The sequence below is a fragment of the Pan paniscus genome, chromosome 6 (genome assembly GCF_029289425.2).
Source record: "Pan paniscus chromosome 6, NHGRI_mPanPan1-v2.0_pri, whole genome shotgun sequence".
NCBI lineage: Eukaryota > Metazoa > Chordata > Mammalia > Primates > Hominidae > Pan > Pan paniscus.
Window position 1 is genome coordinate 193,162,132 of NC_073255.2, and position 16,199 is coordinate 193,178,330.

At 35.5% G+C, this 16,199-nt stretch overlaps 1 protein-coding gene across 14 annotated transcripts in view; it reads right to left on the minus strand.

Moving 5' to 3' along the window:
• LMBR1 (limb development membrane protein 1) overlaps nucleotides 1-16,199 on the minus strand; it is a 211,411-nt gene that overhangs the window by 35,169 nt on the left and 160,043 nt on the right. For 12 of the 14 annotated variants that reach the window (XM_034965351.3, XM_034965345.3, XM_063606434.1 and 9 more), the window contains 5 exons: nucleotides 13,746-13,822; nucleotides 13,032-13,109; nucleotides 10,866-10,939; nucleotides 10,537-10,627; nucleotides 9,220-9,286 (listed from right to left, as the gene is read on the minus strand). In XM_034965351.3, coding sequence (XP_034821242.1) covers nucleotides 9,220-9,286; nucleotides 10,537-10,627; nucleotides 10,866-10,939; nucleotides 13,032-13,109; nucleotides 13,746-13,822 — 387 coding nt within the window. The other 2 variants (XM_034965352.3, XM_034965348.3) reach the window with 1 other exon arrangement.

The following is a 16,199-nucleotide window of genomic DNA, read 5'->3' on the forward strand; positions in this document are numbered from 1 at the left end:
GAGAAGAGGACAAATATTTACTGAGTATCTACTGAGTAAAAGACTTATAAAAAAAATACTTTTTTCTTTTTTTTTTTTTTGAGACAGAGTCTCGCTCTGTCACCCAGGCTGGAGTGCGGTGGCACCATCTCAGGTCACTGTAGCCTCTGCTGCCTGGGTTCAAGTGATTCTCCTGCCTCATCCTTCCAAGTAGCTGGGATTACAGGCGCACGCTACCATGCTTGGCTAATTTTTATATTTTTAGTAGAGATGGGGTTTCACGATGTTGGCCAGGCTGGTCTGGAACTACTGGCATCAAGTGACCTGCCCGCTTCGGCCTCCCAAAGTGCTGGGATTACAGGTGTGAGCCACCACACCCAGCCAAAAAATAACTTATTGAAGTGAAATTCACATAACATAAACTTAACTATTTAAAAATAAACAGTTCAAGGGCTTTGGATATATTCCAAAAAAAATCCACTTTCTGTCTATGGATTTTCCTATTCTGGACATTTCATGGAAATGGAATCGTACAATATAACAACATAATGTTTTCAAGGTCCATTCATGTTGTAGTATGTACCCATTTAGTTACTCTTTTTTCTTTTTAATTGTGATAAAATACATATAACATGAAATTGACCAATTTAACCATTTTTAAGTGTACAGTTCAGTGATAGGAAGTATATTCGCCATCGGTACTACCCATCCCCAGAATTCCCTTCATCCTAAAAAATGAATAATCTATACTCATTAAACAAGAACTCCCATTCCTCCTCACCCTAGTTCCTGGCAACTCATGAAATGAACTACTCTAGATACCTCTTATAGTGGAATCACACTTATAAAGAGGTGCCTTTTTGAGACTGGCTTATTTCACTTAAATGTCATTCCTTCTTTTAGCTGAATATTCCATTATTGTTTATGTACCAAAATCTGATCATCCATTCATCCAACGATGGACACTTTTATTGTTTCCACCTCTTGGCTATTGTTGTAATGGTCTTTTAAAATATTAATAGCAAACCAAAATATTTGGTCAGAAAAGCTTAGAATATGGAAATAAAGACCACCAGGGCAAAAGCAAGACAAATGGAGTATCTTAGTTCATCTATTCTAGAACACAATATACACTCAATATGGTGGCACCCACCGACATCAAAATACGTATTAACATCAAAAATACTTATTAACTAGATGCTGTGAAAAATAAAAAGATGCAGAAAACAAGTCTTGTCCTTTAAGGAACATAAAGTTTCATGAGAAAGTCAATACAGACAGGTACGTATAATACAAGGTTGAAAGTGCAAGACTCTGAGACACCTTCACGTGTGATGCAGGATTTCACTCTGCCTCAGAGAATAAAAAAGATTTGGATAGATAGAGAAAGGTGAATGGGAGAAGACTGTGGGAACAATGGGAACCAAAGCTTAGAGATGGAAAACTGTATTTGCAAATATCGAATCAATTTTAGTCATGAGGATTTACGTGCAACAATTTCATTTTGTTCTAATCTGGAGGCAAATTAAATTTAGTCGTCCAGAACTAGAGTATGTGAACTTGAAGACAAACTAAAATCCAATGAAAGAGAATTATAATTAGAGTCCAGGAAAGAACCTTATGTGCTAATTTTCAAAGAAGTGCACGCCTAAGCCCTCCAGCGTGGATGGTAACTGGCTGCGATCTTCCTGAGGAAAGTTCTCCAGAGACAGGTCTCCATGGTATGGCTCAGTCAAACTTTCTCACTTGGAAAATTAAATATGTCCTTATTTCTTTTGGTTTGGTTTGATGTCTTCTTTCTCTATCCTTCTCAAATAAAAGGACATCCGCTTAGAATCTACTTCACAAACACTACTCTCACAATAAAATACTAAAATCATATACTCAGCTCTCTGCTTTTTATGCTATACAAGTCTGACTCTTCTCACTTTTAAAAAGGAAAATGAGAAGCAAGAGGTAGATGTGAGGCCAGGTGCGGTGGTTCACATCTGTAATCCCAACGCTTTGGGAGGCCTAGAGGGAGGATCACTTGAGCCCAGGAGTTCAAGGAGTTCAATTTTCCAAGTCAGAAAGCCCAGGTAGTAGAGTGAGACCCCATCTCTACAAAAAATTAAAAAGTTTAGCTGGGTGTGGTGGTGGGCAGCTGTTTTCCCAGCTACTTGGGAGGCTGGGGTGGGAGGATCACTTGAGCCCAGAAGGTGGAGGCTACAGTGAGCTGTGAATGATTGTGCCAATGCACTCCAGCCTGGACAACAGAGCTAAATCTTGTTTCAGAAAAAAGAGGTAGATGTGAGAAATATTACCAAGATGAAAGCAAGTACTGCCATGAGGTACTGGCACAGAAGATGGAAGCATTTACCATACGTCTCAAGTTTCTGGTTTGACCACTTGGATAGAAAGTGTCCCAGAGACTGAAGGGAAATACAGGAGAGAGAGAAATGACAGGTTCTGTTTTAGAAATGACCAGCGTGAGGTGGCAGGAGGACACCCGTAAGTAGCACAGAGCTAGATTTCTCTGTTTTAGCTTAGGGTGGGTGGTGGTTTGGAGGTCTCGATTTGGGGGCAAGTGAATGGGTGGTAGTTGAAGAGCAGTAAAAGACACAGCTAAGGAATGGCCAGAGAAGCAGGAGGGAAAAAGAGAGGAGCAGTGACCAGAAATGAAGACAGACAAGATGTGGGGGGTGAAATTACAAACAGTAAACACCACAGAGAAATTAAAAACAGAATCCATAGAATGAGGCAATTACAAGTCACTGGCAAACATTTAATTATCTCTTTCTGTAACTCTCTTTTGGTTTGAAATTAATGTTCAGGTGACTGAGATCTGATAAAGGAAATTATTTCAAAACATTTTCTTCTTTTAACTCTCTCTAGGCAGCATAGGAAGTTAAGAGTCATCAGAAAGAAGGAGAATGCCAACAAAACAATTAGAAACAAAGTAATACTCAGGTGAGATTTTAAAATTTTCTACAAAGTACACATATATACACACAAACACATGTATACATATGCACAGGAAAAGGTCTGAAAAGCTGTAAACCAAAGACATTTCTGGAAACTTGGAAGAGGAGACTGGAATTAGAAGTGGTGGCCGGATTTCTAATTTTTAGTATTCTTTATCAGGACTATTTATTTATGCATTCACTTATATGATTAAAAACTAAAAATACAATTTCCTACAAATGAAATGATTTGTTCATCTATCTCAGAAATGACTGTGCATATGTATTATTAAGAATACTCAGCCTGGCTAGGCACGGTGGCTCACACCTGTAATCCCAGCACTTTGGGAGGCCAAGGCGGGCAAATCACTTGAGGTCAGGAGTTTCAGACCAGCCTGGGCAATATGGCATAACCCCGTCTCTACTAAAAATACAAAAATTAGCTGGGCATGGTGGCAGGCGCCTGTAATCCCAGGTACTTGCGAGGCTGAGGCAGGAGAATCACTTGAACCCAGGAGGCAGAGGTTACAGTGAGCCGAGATTGTGCCACTGCACTTCAACCTGAGCAACAGAGTGAGAATCCATCTCAAAAAAAAAAAGAAGGAAAAAGAAAAAAAAAATACTCAGCAAGGACAGGCACGTGACTCCCGCCTGAAATCTCAGCACTTTAGGAGGCCAAGGCAGGTGGATCACTTGAGCCTAGGAATTTGAGGCAAGCCTTGGCAACATGGCAAAACCCCGTCTCTACAAAAAAATACAAAAAATTAGCCAGGTGTGGTGGTGTGGTGTAAGTAGCTGCCAGTAGTCCCAGCTACTCGGGAGGCTGAGGTGGGAGGACTGCTTGAGCCCAGGAAGTTGAGGCTGCAGTGAGCTATGATTGTGCCACTGCACTCCAGCTTGGGTAACAGAATGAGGATCTGTTTCAGAAAAAAGAAAACAAACAGAATACTCAGATAGCTAGAGGTCTTTATTCTTAGGACAAATTAGACCCTTACTATCATTTGTCTAGTTTTAATTGTAACATTTTAACTGTAACATTTTTCAAATTACTTTTTTTTTTTTACATAAAAATCAATTTAATTGGATTAAAAACTGAAAGGTAAGACCTGAAACTGTAAAACTACTAGAAGAAAACAGGGAAAAACTTCTCAATGGTGGTCTGGGCAATGATTTTTTTTTTATTATTATACTTTAAGTTTTAGGGTACATGTGTACAATGTGCAGGTTAGTTACATATGTATACATGTGCCATGCTGGTGTGCTGCACCCATTAACTCGTCATTTAGCATTAGGTATATCTCCTAATGCTATCCCTCCCCCCACCCCACAACAGTTCCCCAGAGTGTGATGTTCCCCTTCCTCTGTCCATGTGTTCTCATTGTTCAATTCTCACCTATGAGTGAGAACATGTGGTGTTTGGTTTTTTGTCCTTGCGATAGTTTACTGAGAATGATGATTTCCAATTTCATCCATGTCCCTACAAAGGACATGAACTCATCATTTCTTATGGCTGCATAGTATTCCATGGTGTATATGTGCCACATTTTCTTAATCCAGTCTATCATTGTTGGACATTTGGATTGGTTCCAAGTCTTTGCTATTGTGAATAGTGCCGCAATAAACATTGAAATAAAAGAGGATACAAACAAATGGAAAAACATTCCATGCTCATGGGTAGGAAGAATCAATATCGTGAAAATGGCCATACTGCCCAAGGTAATTTATAGATTCAATGCCATCCCCATCAAGCTACCAATGACTTTCTTCATAGAATTGGAAAAAACTACTTTAAAGTTCATATGGAACCAAAAAAGAGCCCGCATTGCCAAGTCAATCCTAAGCCAAAAGAACAAAGCTGGAGGCATCATGCTACCTGACTTCAAACTATACTACAAGGCTACAGTAACCAAAACAGCATGGTACTGGTACCAAAACAGAGATATAGATCAATGGAATAGAACAGAGCCCTCAGAAATAATGCCGCATTATCTACAACTATCTGATCTTTGACAAACCTGACAAAAACAAGAAATGGGGAAAGGATTCCCTATTTAATAGATGGTGCTGGGAAAACTGGCTAGCCATATGTAGAAAGCTGAAACTGGATCCCTTCCTTACACCTTATACAAAAATTAGTTCAAGATGGATTAAAGACTTAAACGTTAGACCTAAAACCATAAAAACCCTAGAAGAAAACCTAGGCATTACCATTCAGGACACAGGCATGGGCAAGGACTTCATGTCTAAAACACCAAAAGCAATGGCAACAAAAGCCAAAATTGACAAATGGGATCTAATTAAACTAAAGAGCTTCTGCACAGCAAAAGAAACTACCATCAGAGTGAACAGGCAACCTACAAAATGGGAGAAAATTTTCGCAACCTACTCATCTGACAAAGGGCTAATATCCAGAATCTACAATGAACTCAAACAAATTTACAAGAAAAAAACAAATTACCTCTTAAGGTTCCCTCCAGCTAAATGGTCCTAAAGGAAATTATTTTCCGCATGAAAATTATAATAAAGTAAATTTAAAGTAGCTGAATATCAACAGGTGACTAAATTTAGGTATGTGTGACCCACAGACATTTTCTCAGACAGGGCTGTTTGCCCTGAAAGAAGTGTAGTGTCAGGAAACACATTTTGTAGATATCAGGAATATGAGTTTTTACGGTGGTATCATGAGCTGCTCTCTTAACTGTTTTAGACATTTGGCACAAAACATTTTTAAGAATTCTTTATTCTTAAAGATCTCAACTGTATATATAAGCTTATTGCTCAGATATAAGAACATTAGTAATCAACCAAAAGTTAATTACTATAAGTTAATAAATAACTTTAATAAAGTTAAATAATAAAGTTAATAATAAGTCATATTATTCATTTATTATTTTCTATAATATATCTGAATATAATAAAATATATACTTTTTGGTGAGAAATTTTCAATATAGGGTTTGAAATTATTTTTATATCAATGTCATAATTAGGAATATATGACTTATACTTCCATTTCACATTTGTCATTGCTAAGCCTCTGTGAAAGCATTGTTTATTTCTGTTTCACAACAAGAGCTAGAGAAAGCCCAGGGTAAAGATAAATAGGGATTACCAAAACCCCAAATAAAGACCTCTCCAAAAAAGACCCGTTATAAAACAAGGTCCCTTCATCAAGAAGCAAAAAGGAATAATCTACTTTACCTCCTGTAAGATAATAGACTATATGGGACCCAAATGAGAAATATGTGAAAATACTGAAAATAAACTCAAGCTGATTTGAAAGAGTAAGTGTTTTTGTTTTACTACCATAAGTACATTAAAAACAAATTGTATTTGGACACTAAATAACTTACAAATTATAGAAAGAGCTTCCAAGATGAAAAATAACTGTAAAAATAATTACAATATAGAAATTATTAAAAGCATTTCAAAGACTATCATTTGCATTTGAGAAAAATTTTCCTCTTTAAAGGAGAATTCAAATAAAGAATAACACAAAAAATCAACGTCTTAATTGTTTCATGATTAAGCATAATAAAGAACATATCAGCAATCACACAGAATCTATTCTTATAAAATTCATTGCAACATTCAAAATATTTTATTGCATAGAATTTTGGACATCTATAGATAATTAGTTTGATCTTGTTCTATTTTCACCTTGTTTGCAAACATCTCCTTTTATCACCCTGAGAGTCTATTAAACTACATAGTAAACTGTTTACTAAAAATACAGACATCAAATCTCCCCAAATTTTGGATTCTGAAAACTTAAATATAAACAGGCAGCAAAACAATGTTTTGAAAAATATATTCATTTACATAGCATTACTTTTGCAGGGTTCTAATAAAAAATTTTAAGTACAGATTCTTTGTGTTTCCTATGAAAAATAAAACCATCCTTTATACTAATTCTACTTAACCAAGAATACATGGTCAAAATTTTTCTCACAACTTAATTCTTTGTGGCAAGAAATATGCTTATAAAATTTACTTAGTGGTGATTTTTCAGTTAGTACAAAATTTTTCATTCAAATATAACAAGCTATTTAAAAGGAATTATTTAATAAATATGTCATATCATACCATGTACTTAAATCTAAAGCCTGCGATGCATCAACAATAATAGTGGGCAAATGTTTAAAAAAGAAACATGTCCATTGAACACTTTCATTTTTGAAGCAAAAACATCACCAAATTATTTCTTTTATACTAGATTCAATGTATTTCAAGTTATAATCAAATTTATATTCTTCACTAAAAAAACTGTTGAAATAATAGAGAAATTACATATATAGAGATAAAATATGATTTTTCTTGTTACTGCATTTCTCATTCCATTGTAAGTGATGGGGCGCTGCTGGCTGATTTCACAGGAGCAAAGGAGACCACACTAAGGTCAGGGTTTCCTTGAGAGAGGCGACAAGAAAGACTGAAAAATGTCACAGCTTGGAATCTGATTGCTTAAATACATCCTCTATTCTAGTCTTATAAGCTTTTCAGCTGGTAAATCAAAATCCTGTTATACACTAGGATAATATTCATGACAATTCTCTATATTTTATCTTCTTAAAATCAAAGACTCAATTCTAAAGGGTTAATAGAGGAATTACAAAGTAACTCTCTAGTTTGCATTTCCCATAATGCTAAAATAAAGCTTTTTCTTTTAGTCTAGAAATTTGCTTTTTTAATACTGTGAAAAGCCTCTATGAATCTGTTTAACGTATTTATTTCTTTTCATCTATTCAATGCCACTGGGCATAACATGTAATGCAGTGCGTGTTGATATTTTGCAAAGCACCACATGACTCACTGTACCCTAATGCACTCCATTAATCCTGTTTGGACAGCTGGGTCCAGGCATTTGTTAGCTGCATTTTAATTGTTCCATCTTTCTTTTTTTTCTTTTTATTTATCTCTATGGCAAACTACTCTGGAATTTAATTTGTTGGCCTTCAAAAAGTAAATTTTACCATTAGTTTGTTTTCTTTGTATTAAAACTATACTCAGCATGTAATTTTCTTCCATAAAATCGGTATACATTAATGATTAGCAATCAATCTTAAATAATAGTATAGTGAATGAGTTTCCTAAGTATTAAAATGATAGGTTGGCTGAAATATAACAGAAATTATTTAATAGACTGTCATAATATAAATGATAACATTTAACATCAAATCAGGTTGCTAAAGAGCATACTTTTGGCATTTTCAAGATTCACATAAGCAGATGTCAAAACAATTACAAGTCCTATGAAGCAAACACAAAAGAAATAAGACTATTACACACACCAGTTTTTTATTAGCTTATGGAACAGTGGTCCCTTTACATTTATACTTTAATTTTGTTTTCTATTACAAACATGAAATCCTTTGTAAGAATTATGAAGATAACTACAAAGCTTCTACTTTCTTTGCACAGCCTGCATCCCTGGTATCTGTAAGTCTTCAATAAATAATGGAGGCAATATGAGAGCTAATGCAAAAGCAGCTCAAAGTTACCAGCAATTTTTGTTATGAGCAAGTAGCTAAAATTTAATGATCGAAATTTTCCAATCATTTGTGTGCACTCTTAAGTCAAAACCTAAGTCTAGAGAATTAGATAGAAATGTTTAATGGAAACTTTTGTCTGAAATAATATTTAGTGAAGAACTCAGAATATGGTCTACAATAGCATTTTATAAAAGACAACTAAGGGAAGACTTACTCAACTATTTCAATGACAAAGCAAAAATCTGTTTTTCTTTTAAAAGATTATCAAATTCTCCGTAAACTGAAACATTAAGAAAATGACAGAAATGAATGACAGGCAAGTAGGAACTCTCAAGGGTGTCCTTTGAATCAGAGTGTGTTCTCAGAGATTACACTGCGTTCACCTCTATTTTGTGGACACAAAGCAGCTTAAAATAATTTACAAATTTTCAATTTTTTAAACCATACTAAATTATAAACGCTCAAAAGCTTTTAAATAGAAAAATTAGTTCAATGCAGTTTCCTCACTAGAGGACTCGAAAGCCTAACTTATAGATGTCTCAGTAAAAACAAAACACAACAAAAACCAGCCCATTGTTTGGAGAAAGAATGCTTTTAAGTGTTTAAAAAATAAGTAGTCTTTATTTGATAAAAGTATTTGTCTTGGTATGCCCCTATACATAAAGCATAGAAGTAAAAGTGTAAAATGATGTAGGAAGAAACACTGTATTTCAAAGGTAATCTTTATGAGTAAATGTTAAATAAGTTCAGTAAAGACAGTTTTTAAAAACATGGATCTTTAAGTGAAAATTTCTCACTGAAACTTACCCAGTGTTCTCGACATCACAGGCAGAGCAGAGCTCAAAACCAAAATGGACACACAATTTCCAATGATCTGTTATGAGAAACGAGAAAGAATATTGGGCAGTTAAACAGCAGGATGACAATCAAACCCAGTAACATTCTGAGAAATTATTGTGCATTCTAGTTACCTAGTGTACTTTGCCGATTTCTTAATGATACTATTCAGTACAGAATTTTCAAAGAATAACACACTTTTAAAATAAATAAAGTTATATCTGTAAGTTCTAGAAGATGTTTACAGTACCTAGCACAGATATAGTTATAGAATACTTAAATTACTTGACACCTAGATAATGCACTTTACATTACTGATTGCAGCTGTTACTTTCAAAAGGCTCTGCCTGTCAAGCAAAAAATAATTAACATATTGGATACTTCTGACTACATTTTTAAGGCCAGATTATTGCTTAAGATCTCTTTTATCACATCTATTTCTAATGTTAATTGTAAGATTTAAAAAGCACCAGAAATCCAAAACCTCTAAACTTTTGTAATAATGCATCCCACGTTTATTCTTCCATAGTAAATAAGAGGAGTTGAAAATACCAATTAATATTTATGATCACTTAAACTAGATACTAAATATCTCAACTACTTATTAAGTTTAAAGAAATAGCTGTGTGTGTGTATATGTGTGTGTGTGTGTGTGTGTGTAAAATAACTTCTCCCCTTTAAGTAGGCTAAAAATATAAAATAAAAACAAAACAAGCTTTCAGCTCTTATTAGTTATTCTTCTTTGTCAGCCTACGGGAATATTTTATAAAGATTCAGTCACTATATACGGCAACAGCCTTTTTATTCTGAACCCAATGACATGTTGTGGAAAAAGTCAAATTAGCCTCAGACTACAAAATGTTTCTGAATAGAACTCTTCCGTCTTACTTTAATTATTCAAATTTGAAATACTTTGTCCCTACTACTTGTAGCAACTAAGTTCTTCAGACTTCAAACAAGCTCCCTGAAATACAGTTAGCACAATCCAAGTTACTCATTAGCAATACATTTTCTTTAGAGGAAAAAGAGTCCTTTCAGGAGCCTTCTATAGCTAGTTAACAAGCTCTGCAGTTCTCCGCATTTACAGTGAATGGACGCCACCCAAATTAAACAGGGTACATCCCTTTCCCACTCACTCAGCATTTTGAAAATCTTCCAGTTTGTGTTTACGCAACTTACAAACAAATACCTATCACTGCAAATGAACCATTCAGAATGACTATTAAATAAAGCAGTCTGTCAGGGAAGGCAAACCAGAGGCCACAGTCACCTAAGATTCTACCTTACCTTTGTCATAGTTGTGTCATCTTTCTTGGGAGTAAAGTTTCCAAAAAATCGAAGGCTATAGAAGCCGACAACAGAGGACACCATAAGATAGCTGTGAGAATCAAGGAAAAAAACTCTCCAACAGAATGCAAGTTTCCTAAGTTCTCGGCAGTCTCCAAAAAGTCTTAAGGCCCATAGGAAAAGCAAAACAAAAAGCCGCTTTAAGTGCTTGAGGAAGACTAACCTGTTGTTTCCTCTTCTAGACAAGTGTCTTAGTAAATAACCACTGCCCCAGAAAACTTGGTATAAAATTTGTGGATAGGCTGAACGTTCAGTTAAAGAAAGGATACAAAATCAAAATGATTTCAAGCGCAGCTCCCACAAAACCAAACGTAGAAAGAGAGGCATTTCCTATTCCAGGCCCCTGGGGTGGGAGAAAGACACTTTTCAGAATTTGATGACACCATTATATTGGTTTCCCTAAAACAGCTGTTTCATAAAATAAGACAGTTGAAATTATGAATGTTTACTACTTTGAAATAACATCTAGACTTTCAAAGGCCAACAAGACATGACATTAGACTGATTTCATCAACAAATTCAGGCACCATGTTAACAATTTTAATAAGCTCAAGAAAAATTACTTATCTCAAATGTAATTTAAGTTACTTGTCAAGATGACATGATTATGCTTACTGTTATAAAATGGGGCAACTTGCCACTTGAGGAAAAAAATCCTGAATAGTTTTGGGAAAGAGTTTTTAAAAACACAATAGAAAAATAAGAATAGGATACATAGCTATCTGAATGCTTACACAATATACAAAGATTACACAATTCAAGTATGTCAAAATTAAGCTAAGAGTAGAAAGAGAGTAAATGTGCATATCCTGTTCCCATACCTGAAAGTTTCCTTTGCCCAAATTTTCCTTGGGAATTCAGAGTTACAAAGGATGTAACTGTTAACACAGATTTTTAAAAAAGTAATGCTATAAATTTTTTCCTAAACAATTATCCCCATCTCAAAAACTATCTTTACCTAGAACTTAAAAAAAACACACAAAAAAGTTACTATTTTTATAATTAGATCTGAAAAAATCATTCCCTACTGAAGTATTTTCAAAGATTACTAATAAAAGAAACTATCTGAGTGTTTTACTAGTCAGCACAGATTACATCTAATAGAAACACCAGGGATAATTAAGAATCTACAGTCAGCCCAATAAAAAATAACTTTTTGACAATCTTTTGAAGAAGAAATAAATGATGCTGGTAGAAAGTGATGGGGTTCAAGACACACTACTCCAAAATTTGGGACCTGGTATTTGAGAAAACCTAGGAAGGTCACACACTGATCTGTCTCCTTCTCCTGCGAAGCAGGCCATAAGACCCCCATCCAAGGGTGCCCCCCGCAACCCACCCAGAGGAGAAGCACATGTTTATCTCCAGAGACACGAGGACACCGAGAAGAATATGAACAGGCCTTGCTAAATCCCCCCAGTTTATAATCATTAGATCACACCCCTGTCTTCCAATCATACTTCCCACTACTGTCCACTCTTCAACAAACCAGAGCATAAAAGTACACAGCTTTTTCTGTTTCTTTGGTCTTCTTTATTTCTGAAGACCCCTGTGATATGTAAAACTTATCTTAAATAAGTTTGTCAGCTTTTCTCTTATTAATCTTTTGTTATAGGCATCTCAGCCATGAACCTTCCAACAGGTTAGAAAAAGGTATTACTTCTTCTCCCCTACAAAAGCTTATTGATCAACAGAGATAATACTTTGGAATTACGCTATCTCAAGAGAAGCCATGTAGGAAGGATTAAGAGTATCTAATTTTTTTACACAATTATACAGGGATCTCCTATAACGTACAAGTCATTCTCCACTAAGCACTAAGGGGGATGGGTACAAAAATATACTATAGGGCTTGGGACTTGTTTTGTTGGTATAGTAAAATGGGTTAAAAGTGACTAGGAAGTCAGTATAGTAAGCGACTTCCTGTTCTATCAGTGGGTTTGGGTATAAAACTAAAGAAAAAGATAAGACTGTACATGGCAAAGGGTAGTTTCTTGTCTGTCTGTAGGATGAGGCACCTGGAGCATGATGGTGGGCTTGTACTCATGGAGAAGAGGCTGTAAGTGAATACAACAATGGCAATAACAGATGGCACAAGGTCCTGGAAAGACTCAGGTGGGGGGATCTGAATCAAGACTACGGCTAAAGGAATTTCATATAGCTAAATGAATTTCAGTAAAATCAAGATAAACTCTGATAAGAAATCTAAAAGGAAATTCCAACACTTGAAAAAAGGCCCTGTCAATCCAAAGTAAAAAATTAGAAACAAAAATCACAGTTTATATTATAAAGGCTCTTTGCATAAAGAAATTCATACAACTTGAAGTATATACATGCACAAAGGTGATTGTTTTCATTTGCTTACTTGAAATACTCAGGGTATAGACATAGAATACTTTTGCAAAAGAAAGACATTTTAAAGGATTTTACTTTACCCTTGTTCCTTTTGGCATTGCTGTTTCATCAACCAACAGGCAAAGAATATTACAAGCCACCAAGAGGACCGAGATGGACTACAAGACAAACAGCAAACTGTCAGCTCTCAAGATTTTTCACCAATACAAAATATTAAAATCTAGGTAACCAAATACACGTTTCAGAATAGAGGGAAAGCAGTCAAGACCAAAACGCTATATATAAAACTAAAGTAATCAGACTACAAACAAGAACTGAAGAAATTCTAAAAGATTCTGCAAGTTATTGTCATTTCAAAGCTTGTGACAAAAGCTGGTAGTATATAGATCCTTTTACTAAGTGATCTCACCAATTGGAAACACACAACTCCACAGACTTAAAAAAGTGGTAAAATATTATCAGAACTAACTTCATAATGTAATTTTCATATTTTATCACAGAATTTAAAGCAGGTTATCTGCAACACCTTGTTTTCTTAATTTTCAATGAAAACAAAGACTGAATTTCCTGCTTTCATGAAGAAACAGATAATCTTCAGAATTTTTTTTAAATTGCCATTAATTTCCATTTTTGCTTTATTGGATTTTCATAAATAAAGGCATAGATGGATTTTAATCCTGTTGATAGAAAACTAGTTTATGAAAAACCATTTAGCTGAGGGAGCTGCCATACTCAAATGCTAAAGTAAATAAAATATAATTTGCTTTTATTTAACTAGGCAAATTAATTCTTACTGTCTCAATAAGAAGGAGAACCATAACAGCAGGATACACCAAATTTCTTTCCCATGCTGAAGCCTTTTTTCGCCTCTCTATTAAAAGGAAAAACAAAATAAAACAAAGTTTTCTCCAAATTAACATTTTCCTTCCATAATGCTATAATCTGTTTTTTACATAATTTCTTTTTAAAAAACATAAATTACTTTTAATTTTCCTCCATAAACTAAAAAAACTAGAGATAGGGCCTTGCTCTGTCACCCAGGCTAGAGCACAATGGTATAGCCGCAGCTCACTGCAACCTCCTAGGCTCAAGTGATCCTCCCATCTCAACCACCCAAGTAGCTGGGACTACAGATACATGCCACCATGCCTGGCTAATTTTTTTATTTATTTTTTGTGGAGACAGGGTCTTGCTATGTTGCCCAGGCTGGTCTTGAACTCCTGGGCTCAAACGATCCTCCCCGCTCAGCTTCCTAACATGCTGAGATTACAGGCACGAACTACGATACCCAGACAAAAATCAGAGTTTTAAAATCAGTTTGCTACATTAAACACCTCAATCCTGTGATGCTTAAATTTCAGCTCTGTGAAGACATCTCAATCGTTAAGGAAATATATTGTTGATATACAGCTGACTCTGAAAATACAGACATACAGTAGGCCTTCTATAGCCACAGGTTCTGCAATAATTTTCTACCATATGTGGATTTTGGTACCCATGGGGGTTCTGAAACCAGTCCCCCACGAATACTGAGGGCTATATTTGTATTTCATATAGATCTACATATTGATATATATATATATCTGAATGAATAAAGTTATATGAATAAAAATCCCTTCTATTCTTTTTTTTTTTTTTGAGATGGAGTCTCGCTCTGTCTCCCAGGCTGGAGTGCAGTGGCACAATCTCGGCTCACTGCAACGTCTGCCTGCCGGGTTCAAGTGATTCTCCTGCCTCAGCCTCCCAAGTAGCTGGGACTACAGGCACATGCCACCAAGCCCGGCTAATTTTTTGTATTTTTAGTAGAGACAGGGTTTCACCATGTTAGCCAGGATGGTCCCGATCTCCTGACCTCGTGATCCACCCACCTCGGCCTCCCAAAGTGCTGGGATTACAGGCGTGAGCCACTGTGCCCAGCCCCCTTCTATTTTCCCAAAGATAAGCACTTCTAGTTTTCTAAAGGCTGGAAGCAAACTAGCATGTGTGTAACTGCAGCCTGAGGAAATAAGGGAGAATGGAGCAGAAGCAATATCTGATAAGACAATGGCCAAGATTTTCCCAAATAGATAAAAGACATCAAGCCACAGTATCATGAAGTGACACATAGATTTCAAGAAAGATAAATACAAAGAAAACCAAATCTAAGCATGTCAGAGTAAAATTGCTAAACAAAGACAAAAGGAAAATCTTTAAAGCCCTTTGAAAGAGCAACAACATGACTTATAACAAGAAACCAGAAGACAGTAGAACAACATCTTTCCAATGCTGATAGCTACCAAACAAAAATTTTTAGTATGTTTTCCAATAAACAAAAACTGACAGAATCTATTGCCAGCAAACCTGTGTTTTTCAAACAGAAGCTAAATGAACATTAGAAATGTAAAAATAAAAATACAAATCAGGAACATATGAATTAGAATACCAAAGAAACACCACTTCACATCCACTAAGTCAGTAAAAATTTTAAAGTCCAACATTGCCAAGTATAATACTCATGCCCAGCAGGAATGCAAACTAATACAACTATGTGAGAAAACCATTTGGCTTTATCTACAAAAGTTGCACAGGCACATATACAATGATCTTGTAATTCCATATCTAGTATGTACCCTGAAAAAACATATATACCAAGAGTTACATACCAGAATGATTATAACAACATTATTTGTAATAGCAAAAAACTAGAAGCAAATCTAATATCCACCAACAGCAGGATGACTGAAGTAACTTCAGGAAATATTATTAACAGAAATGAAAATAAATGAACATCGTATTTGATTTTCAAGAACATAACACTGGACTTCCACTTCTGAAGCTGCGGCAACAACAGGGACCAGGTTTGTCATCCAGCTTGAAACAATTAAGAAACCAAAAAGTACACAGATAATCAAACAACAGTTTTCAAGACACTGGACATCTGATCGTGGAAGAACAATGATGCCTGAGACACAGGAAACAAACCACACAAGCCCTTTCTGACCCAGCTTACTGTCTTGAGAGTTTCCAGGCCGTGATGCAGGAAGGAGGAACACAAGCTGAGCCCAGCTCATCCCTTGAGTTGAGAGCATGAAATGGGAATCTGGGGAGACTATGTTAGCTGGAGTCTGTGCAGCAAAGTGCCAGACAGGAGACTGAAGCACAGAAAAAGAACTCCAAGGATCTGCAAAGAGTCACCCTTGAGTATTCAGTAAAGAATTCATAAAAAATTCTCAAGTATATCGGCTCAGGCATGTGAAGAAACAACCCAG